The sequence below is a fragment of the Mobula birostris genome, chromosome 29 (assembly GCF_030028105.1).
Source record: "Mobula birostris isolate sMobBir1 chromosome 29, sMobBir1.hap1, whole genome shotgun sequence".
Lineage (NCBI taxonomy): Eukaryota > Metazoa > Chordata > Chondrichthyes > Myliobatiformes > Myliobatidae > Mobula > Mobula birostris.
In genome coordinates, this window is record NC_092398.1 from 24,330,346 (window position 1) to 24,346,544 (window position 16,199).

General features: G+C 47.8%; 1 protein-coding gene across 1 annotated transcript; it reads left to right on the forward strand.

Moving 5' to 3' along the window:
- Window positions 1-1,560: 1,560 nt before the first annotated feature.
- On the forward strand, window positions 1,561-2,379 carry LOC140190152 (C3a anaphylatoxin chemotactic receptor-like). Its single transcript, XM_072246662.1, has one exon. It carries the CDS (start codon window positions 1,561-1,563, stop codon window positions 2,377-2,379), a length of 819 nt encoding a protein of 272 aa, XP_072102763.1.
- The last annotated feature ends 13,820 nt before the right edge of the window (window positions 2,380-16,199 follow it).

Here is a 16,199-nt window from a genome sequence, read left to right on the forward strand (position 1 = left end):
CGTGCGCTCAGGAGAACTTAACGTCTAAGTACAAGACTCCAAAACTGCTGAGGACCGGGAAGGAGCCGGAGGTTCCAGGGAAAGGTGAGATGCATTTCCACGGGTTTTATATTAATTTGGAAATGTGGTGGCTGATCAGGGATCATCAGCGTGGCGGCGTTGTGGAAGGAGGCCTGCCTTACTACTTTCGGGAGGTTTTTCAGGAGAGTATATTCTCTTAGGCAATGAAGGCAGGGCAGTGGGATTATCAATATGCAGTTCAGTGAGGAGAACTTCAGAGGTTAGAAAGCCTGGGCTTGTTTTCCATGCGGCGGAAAGCAGCTTACGGATGGCCTAACAAAGGAAATTAAGATACTAGCTATAGAGATGGTGCAGACAGGTAGAATCGCTTTTTCATTGTAGGAGCAACATTGAGGGTAAGGCTTATATTTATCTCGAGCGGAGACTTAACCGAATATAAAGGCTAGGCTATTTTAAAGTTTATTTTAATTTTTAGTTAGATTTGGAGATAAAGTACGGTAATCAGCCCTTCCGACCCGACGAGACCGTGCCGCCCAATTACTGTCATGTGATCAATTAACCTACTGGCGTCTCGAGTTTCTGGGGTTGACAGGTTTGTCATATGAGGCACTCACTTCTACTCACTGAAATTCAGAAGAATTGGTGGGCGGGGGGGATGTCTTCATAGAAAGCTGTTCAATGTGAAAAGGCCTCGAAAGAGTGGATGTAGAATAGATGTTTCCTATGGGAAGTAGGCTAAGACTAGACGACACAGCCGCAGAATGCAGGGCCGTTCTTTTAACAGGGAGCTTATGAGCACTTTGGAAAGCCATTCTACAGTACTCTGCAAAGTGTCTTAGGCACATACTGTATTTAGAGACACACGTGGAGCAGCCCTTTCTGCCATCTAGCCCGCACCGCCAGCAGCCAACCTATTTAATCGCAGCCTTTTCGCAGGATATTTTACAATGATCAAATAACCTCATAACTAGTACGTCTGTTGAACGTGGAGAAACCGGAGTACCCGGAGCAAACTCACACGGTCTCGGGAACTTGTATCAGTGGTTGTAGCAACCTGATCACCCTAATCCAGTAGAATATTCTCCTGGCTGCAGAGGATGATACAGGATCAAAATAACGGCTGTGTTCGGGTGGATACCCTTCATAGGGAACGCCTCCGTGGCACTTTGTTTCACGTGGGGAGGATAAAACACGGGCAGCCACCACACGGTATTTGACAGTTCTGGGCGGCCGGGGTCCAGCGGCAAGTAATGAAAGAAGATTGTGGTCTCTGCGCTGCAGCAGACTTACTCCACCTTCACTGCCATATTACGTGTCCTGTTTCCGTTCCGTGTGGCTATCTTCCTTCTTCGTTCTCTCCTTCTCTCCTCAATACCTCTTCGCTCAATTATTCAACCCTCTAACTTCCACAATTTTTCCACCACCAGATCAGACATATCGCTCTCTGAAGGAGTGTCCAATTCGACGTTCACTGGGAATCTCTCCCCCAACAATTTCGCGACCGGTAGATTCAGAATGGAGTGGGGAGCACCTTCCGTCATGACAACGGTCATCCTTATCCTTACCGTCCTACTGGGCGCCCCGGGAAACGGCGCAGTCATCTGGGTGACGGGCTTCAAGATGAAAAGTAACGTCTGGAATGTGTGCTTCCTGAACCTGGCTGTGGCTGACCTGATTTATTGCCTGTGTCTCCCCTTATACACTATTCTCCAGCTTAAACCCATTTATTTTTGGCTGGTTGTATTACCCACTATGTTCCTAGTCGCTTTTGCCAGCCTATATCTGTTATGCCTGATCAGCATCTACCGCTGCCTGGCTATTACACGGCCCATATGGTTCCAGCAACATCTGAGCCTCGCATGGGTTCGTGTGACCTGCTTCGTGGTCTGGGTCATAGCCATCGTCATCTTTATGCTTGTATTCTTCTCTTGGTATTTTTCCGTGTGTGCGCTAATTTGGATCACGTTCACCTTCGCCCTCCCGCCTCTTGTAATTATGATCATTTGCTACGCCTTCGTTGGCCGGAGGCTGCAAGGGGTCAGGCTCGCTGAGTCCAGGAAGCCCATACGCCTGATCGTGACCACGGTCGCCGCATTTATGATCTGCTGGCTCCCCAGCACTCTCTACGCCCTCATACCAAACGCCTACATGCAGAGTCATTTTAACTGGTATATACTCACTGAGGCCCTGGCCTCATTCAACAGCGCCCTCAACCCTCTTATCTACGTCTTCGCCGGCAGCGACTTCCGTCAGGTCTTCAGGCGCTCCATGTTTGCCTCGCTCCTGCTGGCCTTCACCGAGCATGAGCCAAAGGGTGAGACCGAGACCCGCAATTCCACCTCAAATACGAATGTCTGATAGAATACCTCGTGGGCCCTCAGCCGACCAATATCTCCTGACTACAGACACAGTGGACAGTCGGCTGCAAATATGGTCAGCACTGGAGGCTTTCCTGTACGCTTCTTCCAATCTCTTAGAACATAGAGCGTAGAACAGTACAGCTCAGGGACAGGCCATTCGGCCTACTATTGTCGGATCAATTAAATTATTAAATTACTGGCCAATTAATCTAATCCCCTCTGAATACCCAATGTCGATATCCTTCCAATTAGCTCATTTCGCCGACATAAACATCCCTGAAAAGTCTCTGAGCTATCTGTCTTTACCATCATCCCAGTCAGCGTATACCAAGCACGCACCACTCTCTCTGTGTAAACTACTTGCCCCTCCCATCTCCCTTGTAATTACGCAGTCTCCTCTTAAATGCATGGCCTTTGGTGTTAGACATTTCAACCTTCGGTAAAATATACTGTTGCTCTGTGCCTTTCATAACCTACCAAAATTCCATCAGGTCTCCCCTCTCTTTTCGCTGGCCCAGTCTTCATTCGGATACAACAATCCATGGTCTCGTCCACTGTCGAGATGAGGCCACACTCAAGTTGGAGGAACAATAACTTATATTGCATTTGGGTACATCCAACTTGCTGACATGTACGTAGATTTCTCAAAATTCCAGTCATGCCCTCCCTCCTACACCGCTCCCCATCGCCTTTTTCCTCTCTCACATTGCCTGCACATCTCCTCCCTCTGTTGCTCCTTCCACCTTATCTTTCCTTCATGGGCTTCTTTCCACTCCCCTTCTCGAGCCCTATATTTCTTTCACCAATCAACTTTCCAGCTCTTTACTTTATCCCTTGCCCCGGTTTGACGTATTACCTTGCGTTTCACTCTCCCCCTCCCTATCTTTTAATTCTGCACCTCATCTTTTCCTCACGGTCCTGCTGAAGGAACTCAACCCGAAAGGTCGAATGCACATTTCTCCATAAATCTTCAGAAATTTCTGTTTGTTTCTCAGAATTCCACCATCTGCAGTTTCTCTGTTTGTAATCTGGCACATCCATTCCACATCAACTCTGTCTAGGCCTTTCAATATTCCAAATGATTTAATGACATCACATTCATCCTTCTGAATTCCAGAGATACAGACCCGGAGCTATCAAAGCTTCTTTCTATGATGACCTTTTCATTACCGGAATTATCTTTCTGAACCTCTCCTGAAACCGCTCCAACGCCAGCACTTCTTTTCTTAGATGAGGAGCGCAAACTGTTCACAATACTCAAGCGAGGACTCACCGGTGCTTTATAAAGCCTCAGCATCACATCCCTTCTCCTGTATTCCAGACCTCTTGAAATGAACACTACCATTACATTTGCCTTCTTCACCACCGATTCTACGTATCAGACCATAAGGCCATAAGACAAAGGAGCAGAAGTCTGCCATTCGGCCCATCGAGTCTCCTCAGCCATTTTATCATGAGCTGATCCATTCTCCCATTTAGTACCACTCCCCCGCCTTCTCACCATAATCTTTGATGCCCTGGCTACTCAGGTACCTATCAATCTGTGCCTTAAGTACACCTAATATCTTGACGTCCACTGCTGCCCGTGGCAACAAATTCCATAGCTTCACCACACTCTGGCTAAAAAATTTCTTCTCATTTCTGTTCTGAATGGGCGGCCTTCAATCCTTAAGTCATGCCCTCTCGTACTAGACTCCCCAATCATGGGAAACAGCTTTGCCATATTCGCTCTGTCGATGGCTTTCAACTTTCGAAATGTTTCTATGAGGTCTCCCCTCGTTCGTCTAAACTCCAAGGAATACAGTCCAAGAGCGTACAAACGTTCTTCATATGTTAACCCTCTCATTTCCTGAATCATTCTAGGGAATATTCTCTGTACCCTCTCCAACGTCAGCATGTCCTTTTCTTAAATAAGGAGACCAAAACTGCCCACAGTACTCCAAGTGAAGTCTCACCAGCGACTTATAAAGCCTCAACATCACATTCCTGCTCCAATACTCTATTCCTCTTGAAATGAATGCAAACATTGCATTTGCCTTCTTCACCACCGACTCAACCTGGAGGTTAATCTTAAGGCTATCCTGTGTGAGGACTCCCAAGTCCCGTTGCATCTCAGAAGTTATAATTATTTCCCCATTTAAATAATAGTCTGCCCGTTCATTTTTTTTTCTGCCAAATTGCATCACCAAACACTTTCCAACACTGTGTTTCATTTGTCACTTCTCTTTGTTTCCTCAGCACCACCGGCCCCTCCACCTACCTTCGTATCGTCAGCAAACTTAGCCACAAATCCATCTATTCCATAATCCCAATCGTTGATGTACCAATTAAAAAGAAGCGGCCCCAGCACGGACCCCTGTGGAACACTACTGGTAACCGGCAGCCAACCAGAATAGGATCCCTTTATTCCCAGTCTCTGTTTCCTGCCAATCAGCCAACGCTCTTTCCACGTATTTAACTTTCTCATAATCCCATGGGCTCTGATCTTGTTAAGTAGCCTCATGTGTGGCACCATGTGAAAGGCCTTCTGAAAATCCAAATATACAACATCCACTGCATCTCCCTTGTCCAACCTACTTGTAATTTCTTGAAAAAATTGTCATATCTTTGTCAGGCAGGATTTTCCTTTAAGGAATCCATGCTGAGTTCTGCCGACCTTGTTATTTGTCTCCAGGTGCTCTGTAACGTCATCCTTGACAACTCGTTTCTGCATACCACGACACGGTTTATCCTACCCCACCCCATCCCCCATTCAATCCCTTCCTACCTATGATCGTGACACTTCTCACGCTCTTAAACTTTTCGATGATTTTAAGTTCCCTGACCCCACCTTTTTATTTTTCCCATGCATGTCCAGTCCCTATATACTTCTATTACCCATCGGGAAGGTCGTAAAGATCTCCGCTTCTTTTTGGATTCGACACCTAATCAGTTCCCCTCTGCCACCATTCTGCTCCTTATAGCGGAATTAGTTCTTACTCTTAATAAGTCTTCCTCCAAAGTAAAGGTGTAGCTATGGGCACCCGTATGGGTCCTAGCTATACCTGTCGTTTTGTTGGTTTTTGCAACAATCTATGTTCCAAACCTATTCTGGTATCTGTCCCCAACTTTCCCTTCGCTACATGGACGACTGCATTGGTGCTGCTTCCAGCACGCATGCTGAGCACGTTGACTTAATTAACTTTGCCTCCAACCTTCACCCTGACCTCAAGTTTACCTGGTCCATTTCCGACATCTACCGCCCCTTTTTAGATCTTTCTGTCTCTATCTATGTTGACAGCTTATCTATAGATGTCTACTAGAGGCCGACTCACTCTCACAGCTATCTGGACTATTCCTCTTCTCACCCTGTCTCTTGCAAAAATGCCATCTCCTCCTCGCAATTCCTCCGTCTCCGCCGCATGTGCTCTCAGGATGAGGCTTTTCATTCCAGGACGAGGGAGATGGCCTCCTTTATTAAAGAAAGGGGCTTCCCTTCCTCCACCATCAACTCTGCTCTCAAGCGCATCTTCCCCATTTCACGCACATCTGCTCTCACTCCATCCTTCCGTCACCCCACTAGGAATAGGATTCCCCTGATCCTCACCTACCACCCCACCAGCCTCCAGGTCCAACATATTATTCTCCGTAACTTCGGCCACCTGCAACGGGATCCTACCACTAAGCACGTCTTTCCCTCCTCCCCCTCTCTGCTTTCCGCATGGATCGCTCCCTTCGCGACTCCCTTGTCCATTCGTCCCTCCATCCCTCCCCACTGATCTCCCTCCTGGCACTTCTCCTTGCAAGCGGAACAAGTGCTACACATGCATTTACACTTCCTCCCTTACCACCATTCAGGGCCCCAGACAGTCCTTCCAGGTGAGGCGACACTTCACCTTTGAGTCGGCTGGGGTGATATACTGCTTCCAGTGTTCCCGATGTGGCCTTCTGTATATTGGTGAGACCCAATGCAGACTGGGAGCTCGTTTTGCTGAACAGCAACGCTCTGTCCTCCAGAGAAAGCAGGATCTCCCAGTGGCCACACATTTTAATTCCACATCACATTCCCATTCTGATATGAGTATCCACGGCCTCCTCCACTGTAAAGATGAAGCCACACTCAGGTTGGAGAAACAAAACCTTATATTCCGTGTGGGTAGCCTCCAACCTGATGGCATGAACACTGACTTCTCTAACTTCCGCTAGTGCCCTACGTCCCCCTCGTACCCCATCCGTTATTTATTTATATACACACGTTCTTTCTCTCTCTCTCCTCTTTCTCCTTCTGTCTCTCTGACTGTACCCCTTGCCTATCCTCTGTGTTTTACCTCCCTCCCCCTTTTCCTCCTGCCTGGGCCTCCTGTCCCATGATCCTGTCATATCACTTTTGCCAATCACCTGTCCAGCTCTTAGCTCCATCCCTCTCTCTCCTGTCTTCTCCTATCATCTTGGATCTCCCCCTCCTCCTCCCACTTTCAAATCTCTGACTAGCTCTTCCTTCAGTTAGTCGTGACGAAGGGTCTCGGCCAGAAACGTCGACTGTACCTCTTCCTAGAGATGCTACCTGGCCTGCTGCGTACACCAGCTGCTTTGATGTGTGTTGCTTGAGTACTTTCTCTGTCGTAATTGTGACTGCTCACACTTCTCTTCCCTGCCACCTTTGAGTGTCCGTTATACGGATAATTTTCTCCTCAGTGAGGACTGATGCAAAATACTCGTTCAGTTCCACCGCCATCTCCTTATCTCCCATTACAATTTCTCCAACATCATTTTCTATCGGTCCTATACCTAGCCTCACCTGTCTTTTTCTCTTCATATACTTGAAAAAGCTTTTAGTATCCTCTTTGATATTATCTGCTAGCTTCCTTTCATAGTTAATGCTTTCCCTCTTAATGACCTTCTTAGTTTCCTATTGCAAAGTTTTAAAAACTTCCCAATCCTCTGTCTTCCCACTAATTTTTACTTCCTTGTATGCCCCCTCCATTGTTGTAACTTTGACTATGGCTTTTTCCATTCAAAAATTTCTTCTTTTTTGGAATACACCTGTCTTGCACCTTTCTCACTTCTCGCATAAACTCCAGCCACTACCGCTCTGCCGTCCTTCCTGCCAGTGTCCCTTTCTAGTCAACTTTGACCAGTTCCTCTCTCATGCCGCTGTAATTTCCTTTACTCCACTGAGATACTGACACATCGGATTTCGGCTTCCCTTTTTTCAGATTTCACAGTGAACTCAATCATGTTATGATCATTGTCTCCTAAGGGTTCCTTCATCTCAATTTCTCTAATCACCTCGGGTTCATTACACAATACCCAATCCAGTACAGCCGATCCCCTAGTGGGATCAACAACCTGTTCTAAAAAGCCATCTCGCAGACATTCTACAAATTCTCTTTCTTGAAATCCAGTGCCGACCTGATTTTCCCAATCCACTCGCATGTTAAAATCTCCCACAATTTTCATAACATTGCCCTTCTGTCAAGGTTTTTCCATTTCCTTTTGGAAATGTGTAGTACACATTACTGCAGCGGTTTGGAGATCTATAAATAACTGCCATCAGGGTCTTCTTACCCCTGCGATTTCTTCGCTCAACCCATAAAGATCCCGTACCTTCCGATCCTATATCACCTCTTTTTAATCATTTAATATCATTTCTTACTAATAAACCCACGCCTCCCCCTCTGCCTACCTTCCTATCCTTCCGGTACAGCGTGTGTCCTTGGACGTTCAGCTCCCAGAGACATGCATCATTTAGCCAGTTCTCAGTAATGGCCACAATATCATACCTGCCAATCTGTAGCTGTACGACAAGGTGATCCACCTTATTCCTTATGCTGCGTGCATTTCAATATAACACCTGAAGACCAGTATGTGGTACTTTTCGCTTTGGTTTCGCTGCAACCTTATTACACTGCAACTCATCCCGATGGCTACAAATTTGCCCCATCACCTGCCTGTCTTTCCTGGCATTTTTACTGCTCACTATCTTGGATTTGTTTATGTTTTCCCCTTCCTCCGCTCTATCATTCCGGATCCCATCGCCCTGCCAAACTAGCTTAAACCCTCCCTAACAGCTCTATTAAATCTTCCCGCAAGGATATTGGTCCCCTTCGCGTTCAGTCGTAACCTGTCCCTTTTGAACAGGTCATATTTCCCCCAGAAGAGATCCCCATTATCCAAGAATCTGAAACCCTGCCCCCTGCACCGCTCTCCAAGCCATGCATTCATCTGCCTGATCTTACTATTCTTGCCCTCGCTCGCACGTGGCACAGGTAGCAATCCCGAGATTACTACCCTGCAGGTCCTGCTTCTCAGCTTCCTTCCTAACTCCCAGAAATCTCTCTTCAGGACCTCCTCCCTTGCCCTATCTATGTCATTGGTGCCAACATGTACCAAGACAACTGGCTTCTCGCCCTTCCCCTTCAGAATATTCTGGACCCGATCCGAGACATCCCGTACCCTGGCACCTGGGAGGCAACACATCATGCGGGTATCTCTATCAGGCTCACAGAATCTCCTGTTCATTCCCCTGACTATGGAATCCCCTATGACTACCTCTCTGTAGTGTGATTTTGAGAATATGATGGGATGTTTTGGGAAATGGATGCAGGTGGCAATGAGACACCAGCCCCATAAACAAAACAGAAAGAAAGAAAAAGAGGAGGAGCACCCTGTCACGAAGAGTCTCGATGAAAAGCAAGGCCCGGCACCACCAACCGCTCCGCCACCCTACCCACTCAGATCCCACCCCCGCCCCCCCCAACGATGCGGGCACACGTACCATTATACCCCCGGATACCGCAAATGGTATCTCTCGAAAGGAGAGATTCTGGTCCTAATATTCTACCAAATGGACTGATAAACGAGATAATAGAGATGGTAGCAGCCTGGGTCAGCAGAGTAACCGCACTCGGGAACAATCGGCACATCAGCTCCTGCTGAAGGAGCTGATGAACCCACACAAGGGGCAGGCGGAGGTGAAGGCAGGGAGGTATAACTGGAGGAAGGGGTACAAACCAGACACATGTCTCAACGAATGGCCATTCACTCCTCCACCTCTCCGACAGTTCAGCCTCCAACAATAATGATAGGAGAAACAGCAATATTAAAGCCATGGACGCCTGCAGAGGCCTGAGCTTTTGTAGCTGAGCTCCCTAATCGAATAAAAAGACCAACAGCGTTCCTCAGTTGGTTGGAACAAATGTGCGAAATTTATAAGCCTCTCCCGGTAGATTTGCGGACTCCTTTTCAAACGTGCCTATGAATGCTCCTGGGCAGCTTCGAAAGATTCATTCCAGATTCCGCCCGGGAAGAATGCAGATTAGCGGAAAGATGATGAGAAAACACCACAGGGTAACGAATCCCTGTGTTCTTGGCTGTCCAATAGAGGGAAGGACGCCATATTGTGGGCAGCACAACGGCATAGGGACTTAGGAGAAGTGACTAGATGCTTTCAGAAGAAGATTGAAGGAGCCCCTGATTTTATAGCTCGGTTTAAGAATACGTGAGAGGAGTATGCCGGAGTTCCCTTAGAGGAAAATGGGCCATTGGCCATCCAGACTCTGCAAAATTTAATGTTGCCCCAACAAGGCAGATTTTTAAAATGCGAGATTTGAACTGGCAGGCTATGCCTTGGTCAAAACTAGTCACTACTTTGATAAACATGGAAAGGGAGGGAACCTTCGTCGCACCCGGGATGGCCTTCAAACGCATTAGACAAAATTTTACCTACAGGAACAGGAGAGGGGAAAAGAAAAACGGAGAACATAGAAAAAGAGAGTTGAAAGATCCCAGGATATGTGCCGAAGATGTGGGGAAAATGGACATTGGGCCAAAGAGTGCCGAATTCGTGCAAAGCAGGGTCGAAGTACTTCCTATAAAGAACCCACAGATTGGACTGGACAAAACGAGAGAAGGGTGACCTCCTTCTCTTATAGCAACCCTTTCCCACTGGAATATGGGTCCCAGGGGAGGTGGTGGTATAGGGAACGGTCATATCACTTTCCCAAGACTCCGAAACGCAACCCATGGTAAATCTTAGAATAGGAGACACTCACTTGGTGGACACTGGCGCTACCCTGTCCTCTGTACCCCCACCCTGGGATTACCCCTGAGCCAGAACAGGTTAGGAACCGTAGTGGTAGCCGGAATCCCACTGTCAGAACTCTTATCGAAGAAGTTCCCCTTGTCCCTGGGAGACACTTGTATACAAGAAACTTTGATAGTCTCCAATACTACTCCCTTGCCGCTGTTGGGATGCCAAGCTCTGTGTAAGGTAGGAACTACTATTTACCGCTCTCCTCAGGGCATGTACATGGAAGTACCCTCGCCCCGGACGCATCAGTTAACGTCCCTGTTTCTCAACCACGAGGCCAAACTCGACCTGGTATTGTAATGCTGGCAACTCGAGGGCAACCCCGACACAGTTAAGATGTACCGGCTGCGGCCAGAACTTGAGGGGCTGGCGCCGACGGCTCGCACTGAAGCTTTGTGGGGCTTGTTGCAAGTGGTCCGATACTACTCCCGTTTACACTGCACCGCCTGGTACACAACGACAGATTATCCAGAATACCGAGAAAAGGCGTACACCCACGAAGGGCTGAAAGCTGAGATACACCCAGACCCTTATCTATATTTTGAGAAGGAAGGGCTGGGTATCCCGTTACGCCTGACCGCAGAGTAGCAACCCCTGTCCCACCTGGGACCTGCGTCAATACCTCACCTACCCCTTGCTGTACGGCCTCCCTATCAGGAGAAACAGATAGGCCCAATGATGAAATGGTTGCAATCAGCCCCTATTAACGAGTGCATTGGGGACTTTGAATGGAACGGGCCTGAGGAGGGAAGAATACACCTTCCGGGAACATCCCGCCAGTTGGAGGACACCCTAACCGAATTTCAACGACAACAACTGCCCGAGCCGCCAGGCCATAGGAGCCCTTCAGCATTGGAAAGGGTAAATGCAGACTTGTGGGCCCTCCACAAGACACACGTGGGTCGAGTGCTCACTGCGAGAGACCTCTGTGTCAAGCTAAAAATGAATGCTGTATTACCATGTGTTAGGCAGTATCGACTAGCAGCTAAGGCAGAAGAAGGCATAGCCCCGGTCAGGGACTCTCTGCTCCAACAGGGGGTTCTCAAGCCTACCGTCAGCCCCTGTACACACCAGTACTGCCTATACCTAAAGTTGGACGGCCCAATGAGCATTGCAATTCCCATAGCACCGGTGGTACCTGACGTCAGTATGATTGTTCATCCATTCCCTCTGATGCTACTGTCTACACTGTGGTCGACCTGTGCTCCGCGTTTTTTTTCTATTCCTCTCCATCCGGATAGCCAGTATTTGTTTGCCTTCACATACAAAGGGCATCAGTATACCTGGACCCGATGCCCCAGGGGTATACCGAAATTCCGGCCGTGTACGCTGCTGCCGTTGAACATGACTGAGACAAGTGTCATCTGGGAGAAAGTTCTATATTAATACAATACGCCGACGATCTGTTGGTGGCGTCAGCTACACTGGCAGAGTGTGTAAAAGACTCAGTGACCCTACTCCAGTTCCTAGCTGCCCGAAGTCATTGGTGGCTAAATCCAAGCTGCAATTTTGTCAGTCACAAGTGCAGTACCTCGGGTTTTCATTGAAGGCTGGGAATCGAGAGATCGGAGCGGACCGAATACAGACCATTTTACGGATACCGACGCCAAAAACGAAAAAATTCGGGTCGACGGTCAGCTAACAACAGGCAGAGTCCAGCGGGACTGAGGATGTAGTGGTTGACCGGAGTGGTGTTCATAGGAGCGTTGATTCAGGTGGTGGGAGGGAGCAACACTAACACCTTATTGTTTCTCTGCCATCCGTATGCTAATAGGTAAAGCTGGGAGCATGCTGCGTATGGGCCGAAATTCCCCAGCTGGTAAAACGATGATCCGTATGTCGGTGGTCCCTCTTAACCTAAGTGAAGTGACATCAGTAGTTTTGTTTAGTGGGGGCAGGAATGGTTGCAGTGTCAATGGTTCTGAGAACTGGCCAGGATGGCCTTCTGGCTTTGAAGGATGGTACTATCGGCCTTCTTCCCGCAACCCGTCCAACCTATGGTCAGGAGTTAGTGTAACTCCACCGCAGCGGAACAGTAAAAAAAAACTTCTGTTACTGCAATAAGAATTAGAGCTGCCCTTACCAAGTAGGGGATTTCTCCTGCTCAAAAATAAGACTGCCTCTGATGACACTCTACCCCGTCCCCTTAATGGCAGTTACCCGAAATGATGGAAGACACAGCCGGCAAGGAGCATCTGCTGAGGTGAAGAGGTGTACCCAGGGAAGAAAATACCATTCTGCGATGCATATAAATTCCCTTATGAGGAGGAGGAGAAAATACCACAGTAAAGAGTGTTAATCTCGAAGATTAACAAGGAGGGAACTATGGAAGAAAAATATCAAAGCTTTACATTGTAATGGACATTGAGGGAATAATGAATTGTTTTTAAATGTTAAATCGAAGTCTATAATCATTTATCTGTAATTAATGTACTCTGTGTGACTGAACTGTGCCTTGTAACAGAGATATAAAAAATCTCTATCTGTAGTTCTTTGTTCTGAGAAGTTTTATCCGTCTGCGTTTGAGCCAGCTTGCCTGATATATATTTGAGAACCAAAACTTATGTAAAATGTGTAGCTGCTGGAGGAGTTTTTTTTTTTTTTTTTGCTTCTTCGCTCTTCGGTAGCGTTGCTGGAGTTCCAGCAAAGTACTAAGAAACTGATTGCGAAGATTTGCCTTGAAGTCGTCATGCAGGATGCAGTGGACTAATTATACATTGTTCTCTAAAATGATAGACATTGTTTTCTGTATATTTGAACGCTAGACAAAGGTTTAAATAAGGAACTATCTGGTCATAAATTGTCCTGAAGCACGTGACATTTACTTCTGTAAAAATCCACTTGTATCTCTTGTCACGTACCATTCATGCATAAGTATGGCTGAGTTTTCTTGTTTGACAGAGTCCTAAGACGCTGATTTACGAACTTGGGCTCTCCATGATATCATGTGTCAATAAAGATTTTCCGAAGCGGCTCCCTTCGGGTCTGTGTACTCTTTTTCCGCGGCAGTCACGAATCACTCTAGCACTCATCATGTCTACTGGCAATGTTGGAACACAAGTGTGGAGGAGATACAGACTCCCAATGAAGAGATGGTGACCAGAGTTCGTTTATAAAATTCGAACAGAACATTCATCGCTTGGTGGATTGCCACCGTGAGACGTAGCATTCCCAAAACTGGGATCGCGCGATCACGTCTAATTGGAAGACTGCTAACATAAGTAACATGGAATCTCCGAGCCTATCAAAATAAAATGAGCAAGTCTAAACAGAAAGCACCGGGACCGCATCCCAAAGAGCGAGTCACTCGAGAAAAAAAAAGTAGGAAGAAATGTCAATCATTGACGTCTCGTTAAAGTTAACGAATTCGGGTGCGCCAATACTCTCAGAGCTCAACACGCTCCTGGACTCCGCAAAGTCAGCGGCATTACGACCCGAGTAGGCGGTCACTTCCGACGGATGTACTGTATACGTGCGGCTGCTCTCCTCTTACGCAGATGAAAAGACGTTTTCCATCTTCTGAGATTAATGTGATTATTGGAGTGTATTTTGTATTGGTTTCCTTCAGGTTTTCGGTATTTCTTTCTTGTGGCCGATTGCCGGTGGGCTGAGCAGGTAATTGTTGCATGTAGAAGGCGATGTTGGGGAATTTGGAGTCACTGTCCCTGTTCCTTTCAGAAAGTAAGGGGTCGAAAACCTAATGTGTACGGAGTCTATGATTGTTATTGTGGCCGATTCTTTTTTTAATGCCCGCAAGGGGGAATATTGGGGTCCTCGAGTTACTTTTCTATTTTTTCCGTGCCGAATACTCTGGGGGAGTCGATGTGTTTTCTTTCATCAACATCTACGGTCTTTCTGTATTTAATCGCTATCCGTAGTAAACAAATATCATCATTTAATCACACATGCAGCGAAAATAAGAGAGATGACAGTGATATGATTAAATTATACTGAGTCAACACCCTCCACTATGTCAACAATTCACAATTTCACCCAGGGGGCGACCCTGCTGTTTGTCCTGGGGTTAAGAACTGGGGAAGAAGGCGGGACCACGAACATCAGAAGCCCCACCCACCCACCCGACTCAACTTTTTAAAGTAGTTGGCTTCTTAATGCAGTCTGTCCTTCTCTCCTCAGTGACAGGTCCCAACAGCACCACTCCGCTCATTGGTATCTCCCGTCACAGCGCTCTCCCACTCGCTCAGCTCCCACTCAGTGGTCGCGCCCGCGCGTATGAACAAAACATGCCGACGAGATAGAAGTCCATTGCCAATATAGACAACCGGCTTCCACTTGTATCCTTTGGTGGATAAACATCAACCGGGTGCTTTAGCACAACGGACGAGCTATGCGGTCGGGTGTAGTGAATGCCGATTCACCGCTCGGAAAACAGACGACAGACACGAACACCGCGGGGCCGCGCCGACTTTCCTGAACTGAAAATGCGCAGTGGGTGGGGGCTTCTGGGGAATGTACTCTAGATGTTATTGCTTACAGGGCATGCGCTGCGTTGCGGAGCATCCTGAGGAATATAGTAGATTCGGAATACTTCAACTGCGTATGCGATATAGCTCATGAGCTCTTTGGGAGTCCTGCACCCTCCTGGAAGTTCTTGTTTCACAATCTTATAAGGTCTCAATGATTTCTGCACGTTAGACTAGAAATTGCCAGTACAACTTCAAAAGTTAATTTCATTTATCTATGAGATCCAATAAGGCCGGTAAATTTTCCCCATTCCCAACAGCCCTACAGAAAGATGGGGGTGAACTGCGCCCTTGAATCGCCACAGTCTGTTGAAAGGGACTGCTGGGGCCGAGGATGCAGGGTTCAGAGCCGTTGACGGTGATGGATTTCATTTAACTTGCCCGTGATCGAATGGCAGAGCAGACTTGATCGGCCGGCTGGTCTCATTCTCTTGCCTTAAGGTCTTATGAAGTTGGCTAAGCGGATGGCTCTTAGGTGGTTCGTACTGTTCGCTGCCGCCCCGCCCCCTGCGGGAAAAGCAGCAGGGTTGAGTGGGGGTGTTACCGGAATTGTCCGGGCGAGCAAACGATCTGAATTGTGCGGACATACACTGTCCGCCAGTGTTGGAGATTGGTGTCTGACGTCAGGAGTGGCAGGTGAGGGTCTTCTTGTCACACGAGTCAAGCTTGTTAGCCCTGAGCTGTGCCCCAAACCTAGAAGACGAGTCGATCACTCTTAGTTTGGGGTCTATCATTTGACTTGCTTGGCATGGGTGACCCTAACGAGAGCGAAAACATAAATCTCTGACTCCAGCCGTCAAAGCTCGCTGGGCCAGTGAGGCAAGCAAGCCGCCAAACTCAACGACTGTCTTCTTGTGGTCCTGTTGGCCGGCGGTGTGGTAAAGAGAAATGGCTTGGAGAGGGGGCAAGCCCATATCCATTGGATCAGTGAATGTGAGGGGTCGACTAAGGTACTAAGAATCACAAAGGGACGGCCCAGTGATGGGCACTGCAACAACGACTCCCAAGATCAGACACAGAGTGAAGCCCGTTCTACATTCTCCCATCCTATACTTCCGGGGTCAGACACAGAATGAAGGGCTCTCCTAATCGTTCCATAACACATTCCCCGAGTCAGACACAGAGTGCAGCACCCTCCCCACTGTCCCATCACACTCTCCCGGGGTCAGGCAGAGCGTGAAGTTCCCTCCACAGCGTCCAATCGCACACTCTATGGATCAGACACAAAGTGAAGCTCCCTTTACGCCGTCCCATCACCCACTA

What these genes read in the sequence shown, in the direction of transcription:
- LOC140190152 (XM_072246662.1), top strand. Translation starts at nt 1,561, where the DNA reads ATGACAACGGTCATCCTTATCCTTACCGTCCTACTGGGCGCCCCGGGA.